Source organism: Trichechus manatus, unplaced genomic scaffold, assembly GCF_000243295.1.
Source record: "Trichechus manatus latirostris isolate Lorelei unplaced genomic scaffold, TriManLat1.0 scaffold00131, whole genome shotgun sequence".
NCBI lineage: Eukaryota > Metazoa > Chordata > Mammalia > Sirenia > Trichechidae > Trichechus > Trichechus manatus.
This window is the reverse complement of record NW_004444067.1, coordinates 1,506,641-1,527,530: the sequence shown is the minus strand read 5'-3', so window position 1 is coordinate 1,527,530 and position 20,890 is coordinate 1,506,641. Positions and strand designations below refer to the sequence as shown.

Below are 20,890 nucleotides of genomic sequence, written 5' to 3'. Positions count from 1 at the left end.
TAGCTTATTCTTATGTCTTCCAAATTTTCCACAGTGAACACAAATCACTACCAGCATAATTTTTTTTTTAATTATCAGGAATCATTCATGTTGAAAGGCATTTAGGACAAGAATTTTATCTTTCTTGGGTCCAGCATTTGTGCTGGGCACTCTCAAAAGTCAGACAACAACCTGGCATGAAACTGCTCAAACCACCTGAAAAGAATCCACCCCAAAGGCGAGGTTAGAGTCCAGTTTTTGAAAATTGTTTTAAAGGACTGACCAGAAGAAAGCTAAAGAATTGATTTCACTTCTGCCTGCCACATTCTCTTTCATTTCTGGAAACGCTACTACCCACTTCCAAGTTCCTAATAACTCAGATACAAGCTATTTCTAGAGACCTAAGAATGTGAAAAGAAAACTATGTTACCGTATCAAAATGTGTCTCCCTACGACACTGCTTCTCAGTTTGAATGTTTTTCTTCTGTATCAAACACTAGCTAACTCAAATCACACATTACAGTTTTACAAATAGTAAAACCTTTAAAGAAAGGTTAACTTCTGTAGCAATGATAGGAATGTGACTGAATTTGACACACAAGACCAGGACCACCTTACATAATTAACCTTTTTTTTTGTTGCATGATTTTTCTTTTACAAAGTTTTGTTTTGTTTTGTTGTTGTTTCTTTTCGGGAGGCAAAGTCGCCCTAATTCAAGGCTAATGGTATAAAGTACATGTTAACGTCGATTCATTCGAAGACCAGCATTTAACCTAGAAAAACCAGCAGAGGATACAGACATGGTTTTTACTGACAGTCACACCATTCAATCCTCTCTAGGAGCTGAAGGACTGAAGGTGAACGTTGTTCTCAGATTGCAGACTTAGAAAAATGAGATGAACTTTCCCTTCATTGAGTCCTACTGGTTAGTCTAGTAACCTTTCTTTTCCAGGTCTTCTCACTGGCTGTTACCACAGAAATGCTTGCCCTTAGAAGTGTTAACTAGAGGAAAAGGGAAAGATTGGCCAGCCTACGCAAGCAAGAAGACTGATTTCCGTGATCCCATGTGGGGAATGCAAGGTCCGTGCGAAACTCCAGGAAAGAGCAGGAAGAAAGAGTCAGAGTTATGACAGAGCCTTCTGTACTGGCATTCACACACACGCACGCACAGACACACTTGTCTGAACTCTGGAAACCTAGCACCACGAGAGGAAGAGCTCATTTTAGCATTTTAGTTCTATTTTTCCTTCTGAAAAAGCACAAACAGCACCATTTTCTCTCACTGATTTTCTGTTAAAAAATTACAAGTATGTGCTACTGCCTACTGTAATAACAGAGCCCTGGTGGTGCAGTGGTTAAGAGCCTGGCTACTAACCAAAAAGTCAGCAGTTCAAATCCACCAGCCACTCCCTGGGAACCCTATGGGGCAGTTGTACTCTGTCCTGTAGGATAGCTGAGTCAGGACTTGACTTGACAGCAACGGGTTTAATGCAATGGCACTCAGTGAAACACAAACCTTTGTGGTGATTAGAGCATTTGTTCAGAGCCCTAAGATTTGAAGTGTAAGTCTTTGGGCTGGGATATTAACAAGATGGAACAATGCACCTGTTAGCAGAAAGGAGCCTATTCCACTTGTCAGCAACAGCATCTGCCAGGCCAGTGGGGCCGTGTGCTGAAGTCCTAGCGGCTCCAGGAACCAGGAAGCGGGCTGGGCCTTATCTGTCACTCAGGACTTTCCCTCTGACCTGGAATCGCCTTACGGAGCCAACCCAAGGGATCACCGAGCCAACCCAAGGGATCACCGAGGTTGGATCACAGGTAGGGGCCTTCTCTTTTGAGTTAAGGACCATGCAGAAAGATGAAGGCAAACAGTAAGGAGATGAAAGTGTGGCCCAAGATATAAAATGTTCACCTGAAGTGACTTTCAATCCAATTAAAAAGTACCAGGTCTTCTAGATTGTCCCTGGCTACCACTACTGACAGTTCTGATCACAGCCACAATCGGCAGACCCTGACAGAATGGGAAGAACTATGAACAGAACCTAAATTCTAAAAAGAAAAAAAAGCAGACTTACTGGACCAATTGAGACTGGAGGACTCCCTGAGACTACTGCCCTGAGAACCAAAACTAGCTCCTGAGGTCACCTTTTAGTTAAATAACAGACTGGCTCACAAAATAAAGAACACCGCCCATGAGTAGTGTGCGCCTTTAAAACAATCATCTCTATGAGACCAGGCGGGTCAACAAGTCTTTAAAATAAAGACCAGAAGGTAAGGGGGCAAGGAAATTACATCAGTGCCAACAGAAAAGCCAGAAAGGAAATGAAAATGTTGACACACTATAAAGAATGTAACCAATGTCGGTGAATAATGTGTGTAGAAACTGTTGAATGGGGACCTAAACTGCTGTGTATACCTTCACCAAAAACAGAATAAAATATTATTTAAAAAAAAAAAAGAAGAAGAAGTGCTAGGTCCTGCTTAATAGTGTCCTTTCCACATTCTGGTCTTTTCCTTCACAGCACTTATCACAGTTCATAACCAGTGTTCATCTGTCTCCTCCCACACTAGGAGATCCATGAACACAGGGACCTTGTCTGCCTTGCTCACCACTGAGTCTGCAGCACCAAAAGCAGTGCCAGGTACATAGTACGCACTGAATAAAAGCTTGTTCATTCACTCAACAAACGCCTATTGAGTGCTTTCTCTGCCAGGGGCTGTGCTGAGCGGAGGAGAACCAGGCGTGAACAAGAAAGGCAAGGTCCTCAGCCTGGAGGGTCTGCTGTCCATGGTGGAAACGAAACAACAGACAAGTAAACAGACACATAAAAGTGTTTATTATTACTTGTTGGGGAGACGGCTTCCACTCAGCAAATACTGACTGCGCTCCTATTCCCTACCAGGCACTGGTATGTACACCATCTGTGAACAAAACCCATGAGAACCCCTTCCCCCAAAGAGCTGACCCCGAGCTCAGTCCCAGTTCAAGCGCTGTGCCCTTCCTGTTGCCTCCACCTGGGACCCTCTACCACAGACCTGCCCATGGCTCGCCTCTGCCCATTCGACTCTCAGCTCAAAGTCACCTCCTCAGAGAAGCCCTCCCTGACCACCCCTTCAAACGTATACCCCACCGGAGTCACCATCACACCGCCTTGTTTGACTGTCTCTATAGCAAACGTCTTCTTGTGTGCGTATTTATTTGCTTAGTATTGGTCTCCCGGCACCCCCGGAAGTTCCAGAAGGACTCCAAGAAGCCTCATTGGACCCGGTCTCGGTGCCTAGCACTAAGTCGGTACTCGGAGCACCTCTGAATCCCACGGGAAGTTGCTCAAGACTATCAAGAAGCGCTCCTAACTACCCGGGTACAGACGCCTCGGACCAGCGCTCCGCCGACCCCGCGCTCGGGTCCTAGCTCTGCGAGACCTCCGGCGGGTAAACTGAGGCCTCGGCTTGCCTGTCAGGGAAGTGAGAGCAAGGGGGCGCCCCCCTCCTCCCCGGGCGCTCGCGGCAAGCAGGCCCCAGAGGAGGCGGGTTGGGAGCAGGTGCGGGGCTCGCGGCGACACTCACGTCTCGGAACTGCACCAGGCCCCTCTCTCCCAGGGCGCTGAGGCACTCGTAGGCCGTGCCCGCCTGCAGGAAGAGCTGCGCCAGACACATGCTCTCGCTCCGGAACAGCGACCCCATGGCGGCCGGCGGCTCTAGGCCCGTGGGCTCACCCTGGGCAGCCTGGGCCTCGGGTTTTCCCTGCGGCCTGGCTGCGAGCCCGAAGCATGGGGCTCGGGGCTGCAGCGGGCGCCTTCGTCCTGCCACCCCGACCGCCGCTACAGCAGCCGCCACAGTTGCAGCGAGGCCCCGCCCCCCGAGTCGCAGCCGGTTCCGGTTCCGCCCCCGCGCGTCCCGCCCCCGGCTGGCCGACCAATGGCCGCTCGGAGTTCCGGGAGCAGCCCCGGCGGGGCCAACTCGCGGTATCCCGCGGTGGAAGCGGCGGCTCCTGCGCTCGGCGGACGCGGGAGGAAACGGCCGTTCTCTTTACTCCTTAGAGTTTAAAAGAGTTGTATTGATATGCCATAAAATTCACCCGACTATCATTTTCAGTGAATTCATCATCACAACCCACTTTTAGGACTTTTCCACCAACCCCAAAAAGATCCCTCCAGCCCCATTGCAGTCCCTCCCGCTTTCCACCACCACCTCCCGGCGACCCCTGAACGCGTGGGATTTGCCTGCTCTGGACATTTGTGTCGATGGAATGACACACTGCGTGGCCGTTGCATCTGGCTTCGGCCACCGGCTTCTCTCAGGCCCTGTGTCCCCCTGCACATCAGATACCGGGGCCATGCCTGGACCACTGTAGTCCCCTGGCCACTGTCACCTTCCACAATTCTCCACACAGCAGCTCCAGCCATCTCTCTGAATCAAGACTAAAATCTGATGCGAATCCACTGAAACACCTCCGGCTTCTCCCACTGCATTCGGAATAAAATGCAAACCTCTCACTATGAATAGCAAAACCCCATCAGATCCGCTGCCTTCTCCAACCGCTGTCTTCCGCCTGCCCTGGGCTCCCCTGGCTCCAGCCGCAAAGGCCTGCTGTTTCTCAAACACACATGGGCCAGAGCATTTGAACTTGCAGATTTGCCCTCTGCCTAAAACACCCCTCCCCAGACCTTCTCAAAGGAGGCTCCATGGAGTCCCAGTTCACAGGACCCCTCCTCCCTGAGGTTGCCCCTCTCGCCCTATCTAAAGTAGCCCTCCCACCCCAGTCCACCACACCTTCTGCTTTATTTCCTTCAGCGCACTCACCACTATCCTGGCTCCTTGTCTGTTGCCAGTCTTCCTCCACTAGGGTGTAACCAGGGACAGAGCAGGGACACTGTCATGTCACTGCGGTCTCTCCAGAGCCTTGCAAGTAGAATCACCAGGGCCTGGCATGTAGTAGCTGCTCAGGAACTATTTCTTGAATGCATGCATGAATGTATCAACTCAGAAAAACTAAAACTATACAGAATGCCCTCCAGGCCCCACTGCCAAAGCGAGTTTTTCCTTTTTCAAGCACAAAGGGCATCCGGACAAAACCCACAATATCAGGCTACATTACCTGTCATTCGGGGATTTTAAACTAATTTTCCATAAATCTCCTAAATCCGGAGCTGGTTACACTAACTGCATGAAATGACTTTCTGAGTGATCGCAATCTGTTAATCTTTCTTTGACAAAAGACAACTTGTGACTCCTTCTATACTGGGTAATCCATTCAACCCACAGATACAAATCAAAGAGACAGAAGGAGGAGGAGGGTTCCTCAATTTCCCTAACGTAGTTCAAACAGTGGTTCCCCCTCCTCCTTGACGGGGAAATAACTGTCATTAGTTACACATTTAATATAAATTAGGAAAAAACATGACTACAACACAAAACCTATAATTTCACAAATACTGTGTGTATATGTATACATATGGAGCCCTGGTGGCGCAGTGGTTAAGAGCTTGGCTGCGAACCAAAAGGCTGGCAGTTTGAATCCACCAGCCGCTCCTTGGAAACCTTATGGGGCAGTTCTACTCTGTCCTCTAGGGTCACTATGAGTCGGAACCAACTCGACAGCACCTAACAACAACATACATATATAGCCTCAACTCAAGCAATAATATCTATATATCTTAAGGCACATACATATTTTAAGGCAATTCTATTTAAACAAAAGTTTAAATAACAATAGAGGTGATACTCAGATATGGTAAGAATTGGGAAAAACCCATTGCCGTCGAGTCCGTTCCAACTCACAGCAACCCTAGAGGACAGAGTAGAACTGCCCCATAGGGTTTCCAAGGAGCGGCTGGTGGATTCAAACTATCCATCTTTTGGTTAGCTGCTAAATTCTTAACCACTGTGCCACCAGGGCTCCAAGAACTGGGGAGGTGAATTCAAATAGCTGAAGTGTGGCAAACATCTGCCTAGCCCCAGCTCCACTAGGTCCAGTACTGTTTGACCCTAAGCCAGCCCTACCCTGGGGTTAGGTGAAGGTCCATGATAATCAGAGAACAGATGCCTGAAACTCAGTGTCTCCATTTTGTTGAATATTATGAACTGGGAGATGAACAGCTGGTCCCCCTATTTTAAAATGGGTTAAAGATTAGAAGGAAGATTTGAAACTTCCCCTGGCCAGCAACACTGCAGTGAAGAGGCCACACATCTTAAGTAGTGCTGGGACATCCAGAGGCCCCATGAGTTCAATCACAAATTGTAAAGCGGAAAAGAAGCACTTTTTCAAAATTAGGGTTACCAATGGTGCACGAAATCCATCTGAAATGACAACGAAATAAATTATCTGGAACACACAAAGAAACCACAGGAGATTTGTCTTGCAGCTGCTGTAGGCTGTGGTTAGACTTCCCTCCCACTGCATCACACATCACACCGTCTGTCCCTCGTTAGGGGCCAGGAGAGGAACTTCTCTCAAGACTCAGCTAGGAAAAACGGTCCTTCATCTGAAAGCCACTTTATTTTTCATTTATGAACCCCATGATTCTTGAGCTAATCATATTAGTTTTTTGGAAGCTGAGGATTAAGTTAGGGGTCTACCTTTGATAAAAATGCAGAAGAATCTTTGGCATATATTTTCATGTGTTTACATTCATCCCTGTTTTTTTTTTTGTTTTTTTACTTTCCTCCCTATATTATTTTCCCTCTCCCAGTGTTCACCCTGTCCTATACCTTTCTTTAGTGACTTTTTTTTTTTTTGGTATTATATGCATTTTTAAAGGCTGCTTGAAATCCTTTCTTTGGAATATGGAAAATGAACCAATGAATTCAACACTCATATATAAACATATTTTTAAAAGATTGACTCTTTCAAGTACAAATAACGTATTTGGCCCAAAACTCCCATGACTTTAGTGCTTTGTGATCAACTAGAATATCTATTAACATCTATTAACAGGTGAGTCTCTCGTGCATTTTACTTGGTCTGGTCCAGGGATAAAAATGTTTGCTCCGAGTTGCTTTGAACATTTGGATAGCTACAGAGATTAATTACATTCGCAGAGCACTTAATCAAAATATTCTACAAAAGTAAGACATTTCATTCACTCATGCAGACGGGCACATAGGAGCACAGTGAAATCACGGACGTGAACGTCTGTAGTCCTTCAGAAGTCAGATGGCCGATGAATTCCACGCTCTGCATATCCTAGTCCCGGGGTTACTCAGGAACACAGCCAATACGAGAAAGGAGACCAAGAGGAAGCCCTTGGCAATGCAGTGAGAATAGGGCTCCCCTGCAAGACAACAAATACAATTCAGCAACATCACTATTTCTTAACTTTTTTTTCTTGGTAATTATTTAGGTAGAAATAAGCAAACCATTTATAGTAATCATTTTTAAGTGGCAACATTATCCGTAATTATTTTCTTTTTAAATCTTTGCTATAGGCTTCAAGTTTCCTATGATGTTTACATATTACAGTGAAACCCATGAGAGCCGGAACTGACAGGGCCGCCCTGCTTTTCCAGGTCGGGTAAGTTTTCTGCCTTTGACAGGTGCAGTCCTATCACTCGTCTGTCTCTCCTTTAGTGAAAAGCATTTGCGCTTTCCTTTTCTGACAGGTTTCCGCCTCACACAGATTCCAGCTTTCGTAGGTGTTACTGTTCTTTACAATTGTTTTTTAAACATTGACAAAAACATGACGATGACCACTCCAGAAACTGCTTTACCTTGATAATATCGAGTCAAGGGATACAGAAGCTGCGGCCAGCACACCTCGTTTCTGTTACAGTCATGCTCTGTACAACTGGCCTGGAATCTATAAAACATTTTAGAAGGTTAAGACAGTGATGAGTGAAAAGCATCTAAGCTTGACTGAAGAATGAAGAAATAAATGTCCTATCTCCTATTATATATTTTTCTGCTTCCTAACAATGCCACCCAGATCAGCTCAGCCCTGGCATTACCTGGTCAGTGGGCGGGGTAACTGGGCAGGTATTTTAATAAACTGGACCGACGCGCTGAGAGGGAAAAGGTCGGCCTTGTCTTCACAGGTCAGCCCACACTGGTACTGCCAGTCCACGGGGGAGGACCTGGGAGAAAAGATGACACAGACAACACATCCACCACGCGCTTCTATTCCGTTAAGAACATCAGTGCTCTCGGACAGGGCGGGAGAAAAATGCAAAACAAAATTAATATTCATGAAAAAAAGACCAGATGTACGGGTCTGACAGAGACTGGGGGAAACCCCCAGACTATCGCCCCCGGACACCCAGCTAACTCAGAACTGAGCCACTCCCAACGTCCATCTTTCAGCCAAAGATTAGACAGGCCTATAAAACAAACAATAACACCCATAAGGAAAGGGCTTCTTAGTTTAATCAAGTATACGACACCAAATGGGCAACACCTGCCCAAAACCAAGAAGAGAAGGCAGGAAGGGACAGGAAAAACGGACAAACGGACATGGGGAACCCAGGGTGGAAAGGGGGAGAGTGCTGACACATCACGGGAACTGCAGCTGATGTCACAAAGCAATCTGTACATAAATTTTAGAATGAGAAACTAACCTGACATGCAAACTTTCACCTAAAGCACAACAAAATTTCAAAAAAAGAAAAATCAGGTGATTTGCACAGTGAGGACATGAGCTGAGGTTCTCCTAAAGTTTCAAACTCCATTTTTCTGTAATACATACATTTTCAAATATACACCAAAAAAGAGAGATTAGAATAATGACCCCCTGTGTACCCAGGACCAGGCTACAACAAATACCAACATTTTGCCAATCTTGTTTCATCTCTCTCCTCCCCAGTTACCTCATTTCATACTGAGGCTTTTTTCATTTTTTATTTTTATTGGGCTTTAAGTGAAAGTTTACAGTTCTAGTTAGTTTCTCATACAAAAATTTATACACACATTGTTATGGGACCCTACTTGCTCTCCCTATACTGTGACAGCACACTCTCCTTTCCTCCTCAGATTTCCCGTGTCCATTCAACCAGCTCCTGTCCCTTTCTGCCTTCTCATCTCGCCTCTGGACAGGAGCTGCCCATTTAGTCTCATGTATCTACTTGAGCTAAGAAGCACACTCTTCACAAGAGTCATTTTATGTCCCATAGTCCAGTCTAATCTTTGTCTGAAGAGTTGGCTTTGGGAATGGTTTCAGTTTTGGGCTAATGGAGAGTCCGGGGACCATGTCTTCCAGGGTCCCTCCTGTCTCAGTCAAACCATTAAGTCTGGTCTTTTTACTAGAATTTGAGTTCTGCACCCTATTTTTCTCCTGCTCTGTCAGGGACTCTCTGTTGTGTTCCCTGTCAGGACGGTCATTGGTGGTAGCCGAGCACCATCTAGTTCTTCTGGTCTCAGGCTAATGGAGTCTCTGGCTTATGTGGCCCTTTCTGTCTCTTGGGCTACTGTTTTCCTTATGTCGTTGGTGTTCTTCATTCTCCTTTGCTCCAGGTGGTCGGGACCAATTGATGCATCTTAGATGGCCGCTTGCAAGCTTTTAAGACCCCAGATGCCACTCACCAAAGAAGGATGAGGAACATTTTCTTAATAAGCTTTGTTATGCCAGTTGACTTACATGTCCCCTGAAACCATGGTCCCCAGCCCCCTGCCCCTGCTACTCTGTCCCTTGAAGCGTTTGGTTGTGTTCAGGAAACTTCTCAGCTTTGGTTTAGTCCATACTGGGGTTCTTACAGTTAATTTGTTTTGACACTTGTTTGTTTCAAACAATAAAATAACAATAATAATAGCAACAACGACCACCACTGTTTTTGTTGTTGTGTTGTATGTGCCATCGAGTCCATTCCGACTCACAGTGACCCCATGTAACAGAGTACAACTGCCCCATAGGGTTTTCTGGGGTGTAATCTTTACGGAGGCAGAACACCAGGTCTTTTTCTCCCGTGGAGCCGCTGGTGGGTTCAAACAATGGCCTCACAGTTAGCAGTCGAGTGCTTAACCATTGTGCCTCCAGGGCTTCTTCAACTACTACTACTAACAGCTTTCCACTGTGCCAGGCATAGGGCTAAAGTGCTTTATATACCATCTCATTTTATCCTCAAAACGATCCTATAAGGTGGATGTATGTAGTAACATCAGTTGCTTCTGTCTACCCAGCATCCCTTGTTTCTTCTGGAAATTGCACCCAAATGTTCCCTTGGGGAATCACCCTTCCCCGTTCTCAGTTCCAGTGGACCAGAAAGGACCAACCCCATTCCCTGAATCTAGGGGCGGGCTCATTGCCTGAGCCCACCCAATCAGAGTTGCCTATTGGCCCAGCTATCATGACTGGTTCAGAAGTGAGCACACGACTCCAACTGAACCAATAAAAATCTGCCCAGATTGTAAAGATGGAGGAAGACACACTCTCCTTCCGCTGGGGTTGATAAACTGATGTTCCCGTGCAATTGCTCCCTGAAAAGAAAGCCAGCTCGAAGGAAAGGAGAGCCAAGAGATGATGAGGAAACAGACTCCTGACCAAGGCACTGGAGAACCATGAGTTAGCCGTGGACGTTCGGGAACCTAAACCAGTAAAGTTCCCTTTTGCTTAAGTCAGCATGAACTGGGTTTCTTTCACTTAACGCTGAAAGAGCTCTGACAGATAAAGGTGATATCACCATTTCACAGATGAGGAAACTGCCGCTCTGAAGAGGTGCAGTAACCGCACAATGTCGCACAACTCATAATCGGAACCCCGCTATCTGCTCTAACCACTAGACTATAATCCTTGATCAGAATGTCAATTATATTCATGGATTTCAAAATACTCTTAGCACTAGGTAGCCCCATATTCATCGCAATATTTCCTAAATGCCTTTCAGAGTCCCTTACACATAGCTTTATAAATACAGGCAGTCCCCGGGTTACAAACCAGATCCGTTCCTGACTGTCCCTTTAAGTCACATGCGTAAGTCGGCAACGGGTGCATATGGTTCTTATTTAGTGCAAGAAAAGGCTCAAAGCCTTTTATGTGATTTAAGAGCTGCATGTGCAACAAGTGAAGGCAATTAAGATGAAGAATTTGTTGGGAGTAGGAGTTGTTCAGTAGTTTCAAAGTGAGGGCAAACTTATATAACACTAAAGGGGAAGTATGAGTTGACAAGGATTTCATTTTACTTGGATCCACAATCAACGCCCATGGAAATGGCCGTCAAGAAATCAAACGACGTATTGCATTGGGCAAATCTGATGCAAAAGACCTCTTTAAAGTGTTAAAAAGCCAAGATGTGACTTTCAGGAAGGGCTAAGCTGCGCCTGACCCAAGCCATGGTGTCTTCAATCATCTCATATGCCTGCGAAAGCTGGACAATGAATAAGAAGACTGAAAAAGAACTGACGCCTTTGAATTGTGGTGTTGGCAAAGAATATTGAATATACCATGGACCACCAAAAGAACGAACAAAATCTGTCTTGGAAGAAGTACAACTAGAATGCTCCTTAGAAGCAAGGATGTCTCACATACTCTGGACATGTCATCAGGAGAGACCAGTCCCTGGAGAAGGATATCATGCTTGTTAAAGTAGAGGGTCAGCGAAAAAGAGGAAGACCCTCAATGAGATGGACTGACACAGTGGCTACAATAATGGGCTCAAGCATAGCAATGTCAGTGAGGATGGCGCAGGACCGGGCAGCGTTTCGTTCTGTTGTACGTAGGGTCGCTATGAGTCAGAACTGACTTGACAGCATCTAACAAGTTGTCCGTAAGCTGGACATTTGTAACCTGGGGACTGCTTGTCCTTGTGAGTAAAAACAGATTCCAATTATACATGTAATCATATGGCTAATACTTGCAATTTGTAAATAAACAATCAGATTCTAAGTAAGCGTTTCTCGCTTCTTTGGAGTGCTCTCAACATTCTGACTTTCTGTAAGCTACACTTCTCCATGATGTGCTCATACCTTGTCTCCACGGCAAGTATCTCCTGCTGAATAATCCCTTCCACTGCGCCAGCCTCAGAGATGAGTATGCGGACGCTCAGCTGAGCAGGAATACCCAGGCAGACCCCGGGCGTGCTGCTAACAGACGGGCCTGCACCTGTGTCAGGTGCCGCTACACCTGCAGAAATGTTAAGTTATGCATTTTTCAAAGAACAGTTTAAAAACGTTCTTCCTACAATGCAGTGATTTAAAAAAAGAGAGAAATAATACTGGATAAGAATCACATTGTTGTTTTTGGGTACCAAGTCAATTCTGACTCACAGTAACCCCATGTGACAGAGTAGAACTGCCCCATAGGGTTTCCTAGGCTGCGATCTTTACAGGAAGGAGCCCTGGTGGCACAGTGGTTAAGCACTTGGCTGCTGATTGAAAGGTCAGCTGTATGAACCCACCAGCCACTCCGACTCACATAATAAGACCATAAACGATGATTCAGTTTCCAAGTTTCCAACTGAAGCCCACTTCGCCTTTTAACAGAAATACCACATAACTGCAGTAAAATGCCATCGAGAGTTAGTTCCTAGAGTCATTGTTCTAACAAACACTGCATATGATATTTAAAAACCCTATTAACAGCTTTTCAGTAAATAAGAGGTAATTTTCTAATGTGTTGCCATGGAAGTAATACAACCGGACGAGAATAAAATTGAATGAGACATTAATTTCTATTTATCTTGAAAACTGGCACTTAACTGAAAAAAACCCATTGCCATCAAGTCGATTCCAACTCACAGCGACCCTATAGGACTGAGTAAGACTGCTCCATAGGGTTTCCAAGGAACGGCTGGTGGATTTGAACTGCTGACCTTTTGGTTAGAGCTGTAGCTCTTAACTACTGTGCCACCAGGGCTCCAACTGGCAGTTAGGGGGTAAAACAGCCTGGTCTATTATAGGAGGTAGACAGCAGGTTCTACCGGGACTGGGGGTGGGGAGGGGTGTTTCAGTGTTTCCTGGGGGGAGGTTTTGAAAGTCAATGGCATGCTTTCTGTATAATGTCTAATTTTCTCCTCCTCGAGACTCATGTGTCAGCAGCAAGTCTCCTCTCTATCACCAGGATCAGGGTGCTTTCTGGCTGAGACATGAAACAGAAGCTAAGTGCCTCCACCTTGAAGGTAACAAAACGCCATCCCTCCTCTCCCTGCTTGCCTGTCCTGGATCCCTCTCCTGAAATGTCCCACACTCTGTACTTCTCAGGTGCTCTGACTCCTTCTCCCCTTCAGTCAGTTGTTCCACATCCAGCTAGCTGGCCCGATGGCAGAGGCCAGGGGCTGACATGCTTCACCTCTGGTTCTGTTTTCAAACAAGGACAGAACTCTGGGCCTGGGGACTTGAGCACGGACTGGTGAGGAAAACTGCAGTCTGAAGAGCCCTGGGGCTGAGAGAGGACCCCGGCTCCGTGTCACAGAGTGAAGTGTGAGGTCCAGGGCCCTTCAAACCCACAGACACAGGACATGATCCCTGGCCACCCAAGGTGGGATAGGGGGTCGGAATCATCCCAACCCTAAGCACAAGGCCAGGAAGCATGTGTCTAGGTGGTCCTTGGTGGGAATTCTAGCCTGCTCAATCACAGTGACTTCACAGGAAGTGAAAAGGGAGAAGGTGGGGTCCAGAGAGCTGCTCCACCAGGCCGGCGGGTTGGTGGGGACAGCATCTGCAGAGATGGGAGGGGCTCGGAGTGGATACCGTAGAGTCACTCAGCTCTCTCTGGCCCCCACTAATTATTGCAACGGAAGAACCTCTCTATTCAACGCAGACTAATGACTTCTCAAGAAACTCCCCACCTGGCAAGAGTGGAATGAAGCTGGAAGCCTGGGTTCTAGTCCTGCCTCTGCCAGACCTTAGGTTTCTCCACCAATAATGGGAGGGAGCTGGATCTCAATGACTAGATGGACATTTAGGATTCGGAGGTGAAAACCGGGTCTGTGACGGCAGGCCATTCGAGCTTCTCCAAGAGCCTGTGGTGTCTCCTCCTCACGCAGGATCCCCCTGCTCACCTGACACTCACCCGACACTGTGTGTGCCTTGGGCTGGAAGCCCTGGACAATGAAGTCTTTTATCAGGCCTCCACAACCCTTGCTACTATTGGATCTGTCGCACCTTATTTTTTTCTTGAGCTGTGTTGTTGAGATATAATCCACACGCACACAATTCACCCATTTATCGTGCAAAATTCAATGGCTTTTAGTGTGTTCACAGTGTTGTGCAACCATCAGCACAATCAATTTTAAAACGTTTTCATCACCCCAAGAAGAAAGCCCAAATGCTTTAGCTGGCACCTCCTAACTGCCTCTTCTTCCACTCTCCCCAGCCCCAAAACCAAACCAAACCAAACCCATTGCTGTTGAGTCGATTCTGACTCATGGTGACCCTATAGGAGAGAGGAGAACTGCCCCATAGGGTTTCCAAGGAGCAGCTGGTGGATTCGAACTGCTGACCTTTTGGTTAGCAGCCAAGGTCTTAACTGCTGCGCCATGAGGGCGTCCCCCTACCAGCCCCAGGCAACCGCTAATCTGCTTTCTGTCTCTATGGGCTTATCCATTCTAGACATTTCATATAAATGGGATCACACAATACATGGTCTTTTGTGACTGGCTTCTTTCACTTAACACAATGCTTTCAATCACCTTACTTTCTGTTAACAAAACTGCTTTTATCTATTCCAAAGTCAATTCTCAACTGCCCACATTCCTGGTGAAAAATTAAAAAATAGCAATGCAAAGTAAAATGCACCAAAAGTCTCCAAACCTCACTGGGACTTTCTTTCACAAAGATTATTAGCTCACAAACCCACTGGACAATTTGAACTTCATGTGGATTTCCATTTAAAAAACAAAAATGGCATCACTAATAAAAGGGGAAAGATGTGAAGAGGCTTCTGCTTGAAGAGTTAACCTGTCCACAAAGACCCAGCTCCAAACCCTAAAGCCAAACCCACTGTCGTCGAGTTGATTCCGACTCACAGCAACCCTATAGGACAGAGCAGAACTACCCCATAGAGTTGCCAAGACTGTAATCTATAAGGAAGCAGACTGCCACATCTTTCTCCCTTAGAGTGACTGGTGAGTTCAAACTGCTGACCTTTTGGTTAGCAGCCGAGCACTTAACCACCGCACCACCGGCACTCCTTTTAAAGCTCAGATTAAGCGCTCGGCTGCTAAGCTAAAGGGCAGTGGTTTGAACCCAAGAGCCGCTCTGTGGGAGAAAGATGTGGCAGTCTGCTCTCGTAAAGATTTACAGCCTTTGAAACCCTATGGGGCAGTTCTACTTCTGTCCTACAGGGTCACTATGAGTCAGAATCGGCTCAACAGTGATGGGTTTGGTTTGGTTTTTTGGTTTAGGCCAGAGAAAAGAAAGACAACCTATCAGGTGGGGCTCTAGTACTACAACTGGCTGTCAGTAGTCATAGCAACCAAGTTCCACAATTCCCATGTGTGCAGCTTGGACTTACGTATAATTTCGAGCCAGCCGTCATTAGGATCGCTGTAATCGGAGTTGCCTCTCATGGCAACATGAGTTGCTTGTATTAATGAATCAAGTCTCTCAACAGCAGTCTCCCTGCAAGAGAGCAAGACACTTCTCAGCTCACGGACAGCAGGGCTTGTCCTGTTGTCCTGCTCAGCATGGGTCCAGGGTGTGCTTGCTTGGCACCTACATAAAAAACTGCAGGAGGAGCTGGGAATTCTAACTCTAACACAAAATTGCAGAGACAGTCAAAGACCAATGGTTGCTGGGGGCTGAGGGGAAAGAGAGGGAAGGATGACTAGGTGGAGCACAGGGTATTTTCAGGACAGTGAAATTATTCTGTGTGACACTGTCATGGCAAACACATGACATTATGCATTTGTCAAAGCCCATAGGAGTGTACAACACAAAGAGTGAACCCTTAGGTAGACTGGACTTTAGTTAAGAATAATGTATCGTTACTGATGCATGAGTTACAACAAATACACCACACTAATGGAAGATGCTAATAACAAGAGAAACTGTATACAGAGGGGTACTCTCTGCACTTACTGCATGATTTTTCTATAAACCTAACACTTCTAAAAAACAAGGTCTAGGACCATAGTTTCAGGGGACATCTAGGTCAACTGGCATCACATAGTTTATAAAGAAAATATTCTACATCCTACTTTGGTGAGTAGCGTCCAGGGTCTTAAACGCTTACGAGCAGTCATCTAAGATACATCTATTGGTCCCATCCCACATGGAGAAAAGGAAAATGAAGAAAACCAAAGACACAAGGAAAATACTAGCCCAAAGGACTAAATGATCATATGAACCAGAGACTTCACCAGCCTGAGACCAGAAGAACTAGATGGTGCCCGGCTACCACCAATGACTGTTCTGACAGGGAACACAACAGAGAGTTTTGGACAGAGCAGGAGAAAAATGTAGCACAGAATTCAGATTTATGTAAAAAGACCAGACTTAATGGTCTGACAGAGACTGGAGGAAACCCCAAAACTATGGCCCAATAATAAAAAAAAAAAAAAGAAAGAAAGAAAATGCCACTTTTCCTGGACGGAGCGGGAGAAATATGGAGAACAAAAATAAATAAATAAAAGTAAAAAACAAGGTCTATTAAAAGGAAAACCTCCAGGGAGTCACACCTCTCCTTGAGGGCCTTCCCAGGAAGGAGCCGAGTAGGCAGCAGGGCATACAGAGCAGCCTTTTACGTTGGACTCAAAGTATTAACAGCCTACACTGGCACCAGGTGGTTTACAGCCCCCATGGAGTGCCACGAGACTGGGTGGTGGGCAGATCACATACTGAGTGACCCGGATGAATAAACAAGCAGAGTGATCCAACAGTAAAAGGAACCTGTCTAGCCAGAATTTGGAGCACAACAGAGGTGAAGACTAAGAAGTAGCACTCAGAGCATGGTTGGTGAGTGGCTGGGTAAATGTTTGAAGTGTGTACTGAGCTCTGCTCAGTGCTGGGCAATGGGATAGGGTCTGATGAGCCTGGGGAGCCCTCCCTGTTGGGGCCGCATGGTACAGCAGGGAGACTCAGTCACAGAGCGGGCACGAAGCGCCATGTTGCAGGAAGTCCAGGTGTGGGGCAGCACAGGGGAGAGGTACTGAATGCCTCCCTGGGGATGCAGGGAACTCCTAAAGGAGGTGACATCTGAGTGGGTGTCCAGGGATGCGAGGGTATGCGGAGGTCAAAGGTGGGCGTGGAGGAGCCTCCTGGGCAGAGAAAGCCTAAAGGCTAAAGAGAAAGCACGTCCTATTGTTGGGACTGCCATCTGAATGAAATGAAGATGAAGAAGCAAAAGCAGAAGAGGAGAAGGTAAAAGAAGGAGAATAACAACACTTTACCATCCCTCCCTTCTAGTAACGATGCTGGAGGGTGGAAATCCTATGAGCTGCAGGGGAGAGACTTCAACTGTGATCTCCAACCCTGTCCCTAATGTCCACCAGTTTTTCCTCTCTTTTCCATGTCTCCCCATCGTTTCCCTGCTCCCCCAAGAACTGCACTGCTTGGGCTATGTCACAGATTGAACATGTGTAAGAATGCGAGCGCTGGCATATGCACATCCATGAGTATACTCTCCAAGTTCTTTAGAAAAAACAAACAAACCCGCTGCCGTGGAGTCGATTCTGACACATAGGAACCCTCTAGGGGGAGAACTACCCCATAAGGTTTCCAAGGAGCGGCTGAGTGGATTTGAACTGCTGACCTTTTGGTTAGCAGCCGTAGCTCTTAACCACTACGCCACCAGGGTTTCCATGTAACAGGGCTTAAACGTGCTTTAAATGTTAATCACACCAATCACGCCTGGCTCTGGCCCTTTATAGTTCTAGGCGTATTAGGTTCCAATGAGCCGAACAAACTTCAGCAGAGAAATTTACCTAAATGTGGATGCCATGGTTTCAGTCTCAATAAAAGGCTTTATCTTCCCTTATTTTCAAATGTACATCAGTTCTAAATTGCATCACAAGTTTGTATTCACTCATTATTCACTTTTGCACAAGTTTGAATTCACACTCTACCGCGCTGCATTAACTTCAATATTGTCTTCAGTATTACTCTGGGGAATTAATTTGGAGCAAACCACTCAAAGTGCAGATAAATTCATCAGAGAAACACTCACCTGAGCTGAGTGCAATTCTCGTTTATCCCAACTTCCAAAAGGCACCCAGACAGCGCATCTTCTCCAAACAAAATGGGCATGAAAGTTGCTGACGTACACAAACCCCTTCCAGCTACAAAATAAAAAGATTATCCTCTTACTATTTTTGCAAAAAAGAAGTAAAGACTGGCTTCAAAGTTTTTCTTGAAAAATAGAGAGAAAATAATAAGTAGAGATAAAGTTTCCAGTTTTCTGAAACTAAGCTCACTGTTACTCTAATCCCTTCAAAGCTGAACAAAGGCACCTCTCTCTGTATCAGGCTGCCAGTGGTTTATTCTGGACATGGAACTAAACGCCTCTGGCAGATGTAGGAAGTAGCCCTGGTGGCGTGGCCCTTGGCTGCTAATCCAAAGGTCGGCGATTTGAACCCACCAGCAGCTCCACAGCAGAAAGATAAAGCAGTCTGCTTCCATAGAGATTACAGCCTTCAAAACCCTACGGGGCAGTTCTACTCTGTCCTACGGGGTCGCTATGAGTCGGAATCAACTCAGTGGCAATGGGTTTGGGCAGATCTGGGTAATTACAACTGACTCAAAGATTGTCCGTAATTTGAGGTGATGGTTGTACATAGTGATTAATGTAATCAGTGACAAAAAACAAAAATTGTAAAAGGGTATGATTGCTATTGACTTAAATGTCATACATATATGTTTCATGTGCCTTCAAAGAACACCTAACAATCGTATAATATTCTTGTTCATAAAAGCACTTTTTGTAATGTCAATGCTTTGGTGATACAATTGCAATAAAAGTTCACTGATTTAAAAAAAAAAAAGGTTTTCCATCACTTGGAATGAAACTATTCTCACATCTCCATTTAGCACCATTCGGGGCTACAGGCAACAATGAGAAAGGAGTAAACCCCCATGCTCAAAGCAACCTCACATTTAAATCTTTTACTAATAACCTGCAGCACTTCAGGGACAAACAAGTTTAACATTCTTTACCAAAAAAAAAATGTTTTTGATGTTGTAGAAGCATGAACAGTAACTACCTCCTTCCTCTCAGCCCCCCTTAATAAACCAACTAGGCTTCAAAGTAATTAATGACTTGCTAAGATTCAAAATATGTCAAGACTTGTAGTTATAGCTGAGTGGGAGGCTAGTCACAATGACTGAACTCCGTTACCGGGTTGCCAGAGGTGTAAAGTGGTGGCATTATTCATCCTGTTGGCGTTTAGTGCTCGGACGGGTTTGCCAAGTTGGTACCCTAGACAAACACAGCAAATGACAATCAGCATCTTCCCTTCTAGAGCTATTCCAACAGAGCCTGCATTGTCCCATCCAATAATATAAAAGAGGACTGTCCAGTGAAAGAAAACACAGAGGCCAGGCCTTTAAAAAGGTCTCTGAGGGAAGGAAATCACCTTCATTCCTTCTTTTTTTCAAGAGACAAGGAAATCCCAGTCAGCGATTCTTCAAATAAATTTTTCAAATAAAACCCGAGAAAGAAAAAGCAGGCCGGAGAGGCAGTCTTCGTTCTCACACAGGAAGACCGTCGGCGGTCAGGCAGCCTGTTGCTGAATGCTGGCTGAGGGATCAGCACCGGTGACCGCAGGACCTTGTAAAGGACACTCTGACCAAATGACCTTCCCATGGAGCCATTTCCTAGAAGATCAACTGAGGCCAAGGTCTGCTTCTCAGGTCCTAATCCCGTCCGTCTCGTATTAATCCAACTTATTGCTTCTAACTCTTAATCATAAAAATGTTGACACGTACAGAAAAGCTGAAAATAACACAGTGAACACCCATATAGCCATAATCTAGATTCAACTGTTAACATTTAGTCTTATTTGTCTCAGCTGTGTTATGGAAGTGTGTGTACACATATACACATATGTGTACATATATACTTTTTTTTCCTGCAGGACCATTTGAAATAAGTTGCAGATGCCACAAACTTTACCTCTAAAAGCTTCAGCATGCATCTCCCAAAATTAAGGATATTCTCCTTTAGAATGATGACACCAATATTTCTTTAAAAAATTAATAATAATTCCTTATAATCACATGATGTCCAGTACACGTTCACATTTCCTCATCCAAACCAAAAAACCAAACCCGCTGCTGTTGAGTCCATTCCGACTCATAGTGACCCTATAGGACAGAGCAGAACTGCCCCACAGGGTTTCCAAGGAGTGACTGGTGGATTCAAACTGCAGACCTTTTGCTTAGCAGCCAAGCTCTTAACCACTGCGCCACCAGGGCTCCCATTTCCTCATACCAAAAAAAACCAAACCCATTGCCATCAAGTCGATTCTGACTCATACTGACCCTATAGGACAGAACAGAACTGCCCCATAGGGTTTCCAAGGAGCGCCTCCAAAAAATGCATTTGAGAGCTGTTTTTACAAACCAGGATCCAATCACATTCGTGCATCGTTTTAGTGTCCCTAGCTGTACGGCCCACTCTCCCGAACACCAGCCTTCCCTGTGGCATCACCATTTCCCCTGCCCACATTCACCCATGCTCACTCCACCTCCTTGGCCTCATTAGGCTGTGCCCGGTTCCCAACATGGACTCTCTGCTTTCCAAGGCTAATCTCTCCACACTGCCCCCGTCCTCCCTAGGATGGAAACCTCCGATGGCTGGGACTCTGACTTGCTCACAGCTGACCCCCAGCGCTGAGAACATTCCCTGCACAGGTGAGAGGCTCAATAAATTGTTTACTGATCAAAAGCTTGGTGGAATGATCATATACTCCTCTGAAGTTTCCGAGTACCTTTCCACAAGTCCAGCACTAACTTATTAATCATCTTAGGTTTCCACTATTGCTTCCTGTGACTTGGTGCTGTAGGATGGCCGATTCCCTGAGGACAGAGCCCTGATTCCCTGAGGACAGG

The 20,890-nt window shown here is 45.9% G+C and overlaps 2 protein-coding genes across 3 annotated transcripts in view; both read right to left on the bottom strand.

Annotated features, from left to right (window-relative positions):
- Positions 1-3,817, bottom strand: part of ATP6V0A2 (ATPase H+ transporting V0 subunit a2) — a 36,153-nt gene extending 32,336 nt beyond the window's left edge. For both annotated transcript variants that reach the window (XM_004384996.2, XM_023739259.1), the window contains exon 1: positions 3,547-3,817. In XM_004384996.2, the coding sequence (XP_004385053.1) occupies positions 3,547-3,663 (117 nt within the window). In that variant the 5' untranslated portion in view covers positions 3,664-3,817. The remainder of the gene's footprint in view (positions 1-3,546) is intronic.
- Positions 3,818-6,053: 2,236 nt separating this feature from the next.
- TCTN2 (tectonic family member 2) overlaps positions 6,054-20,890 on the bottom strand; it is a 35,212-nt gene continuing 20,375 nt past the window's right edge. Inside the window, exons 11-17 of the mRNA XM_023739263.1 lie at positions 19,176-19,256; positions 18,009-18,120; positions 15,357-15,463; positions 11,870-12,026; positions 7,927-8,052; positions 7,690-7,778; positions 6,054-7,253 (exon numbers count right to left, since the gene is read on the bottom strand). Of these exons, the coding sequence (XP_023595031.1) occupies positions 7,132-7,253; positions 7,690-7,778; positions 7,927-8,052; positions 11,870-12,026; positions 15,357-15,463; positions 18,009-18,120; positions 19,176-19,256 (794 nt within the window). The 3' untranslated portion in view covers positions 6,054-7,131. The remainder of the gene's footprint in view (positions 7,254-7,689; positions 7,779-7,926; positions 8,053-11,869; positions 12,027-15,356; positions 15,464-18,008; positions 18,121-19,175; positions 19,257-20,890) is intronic.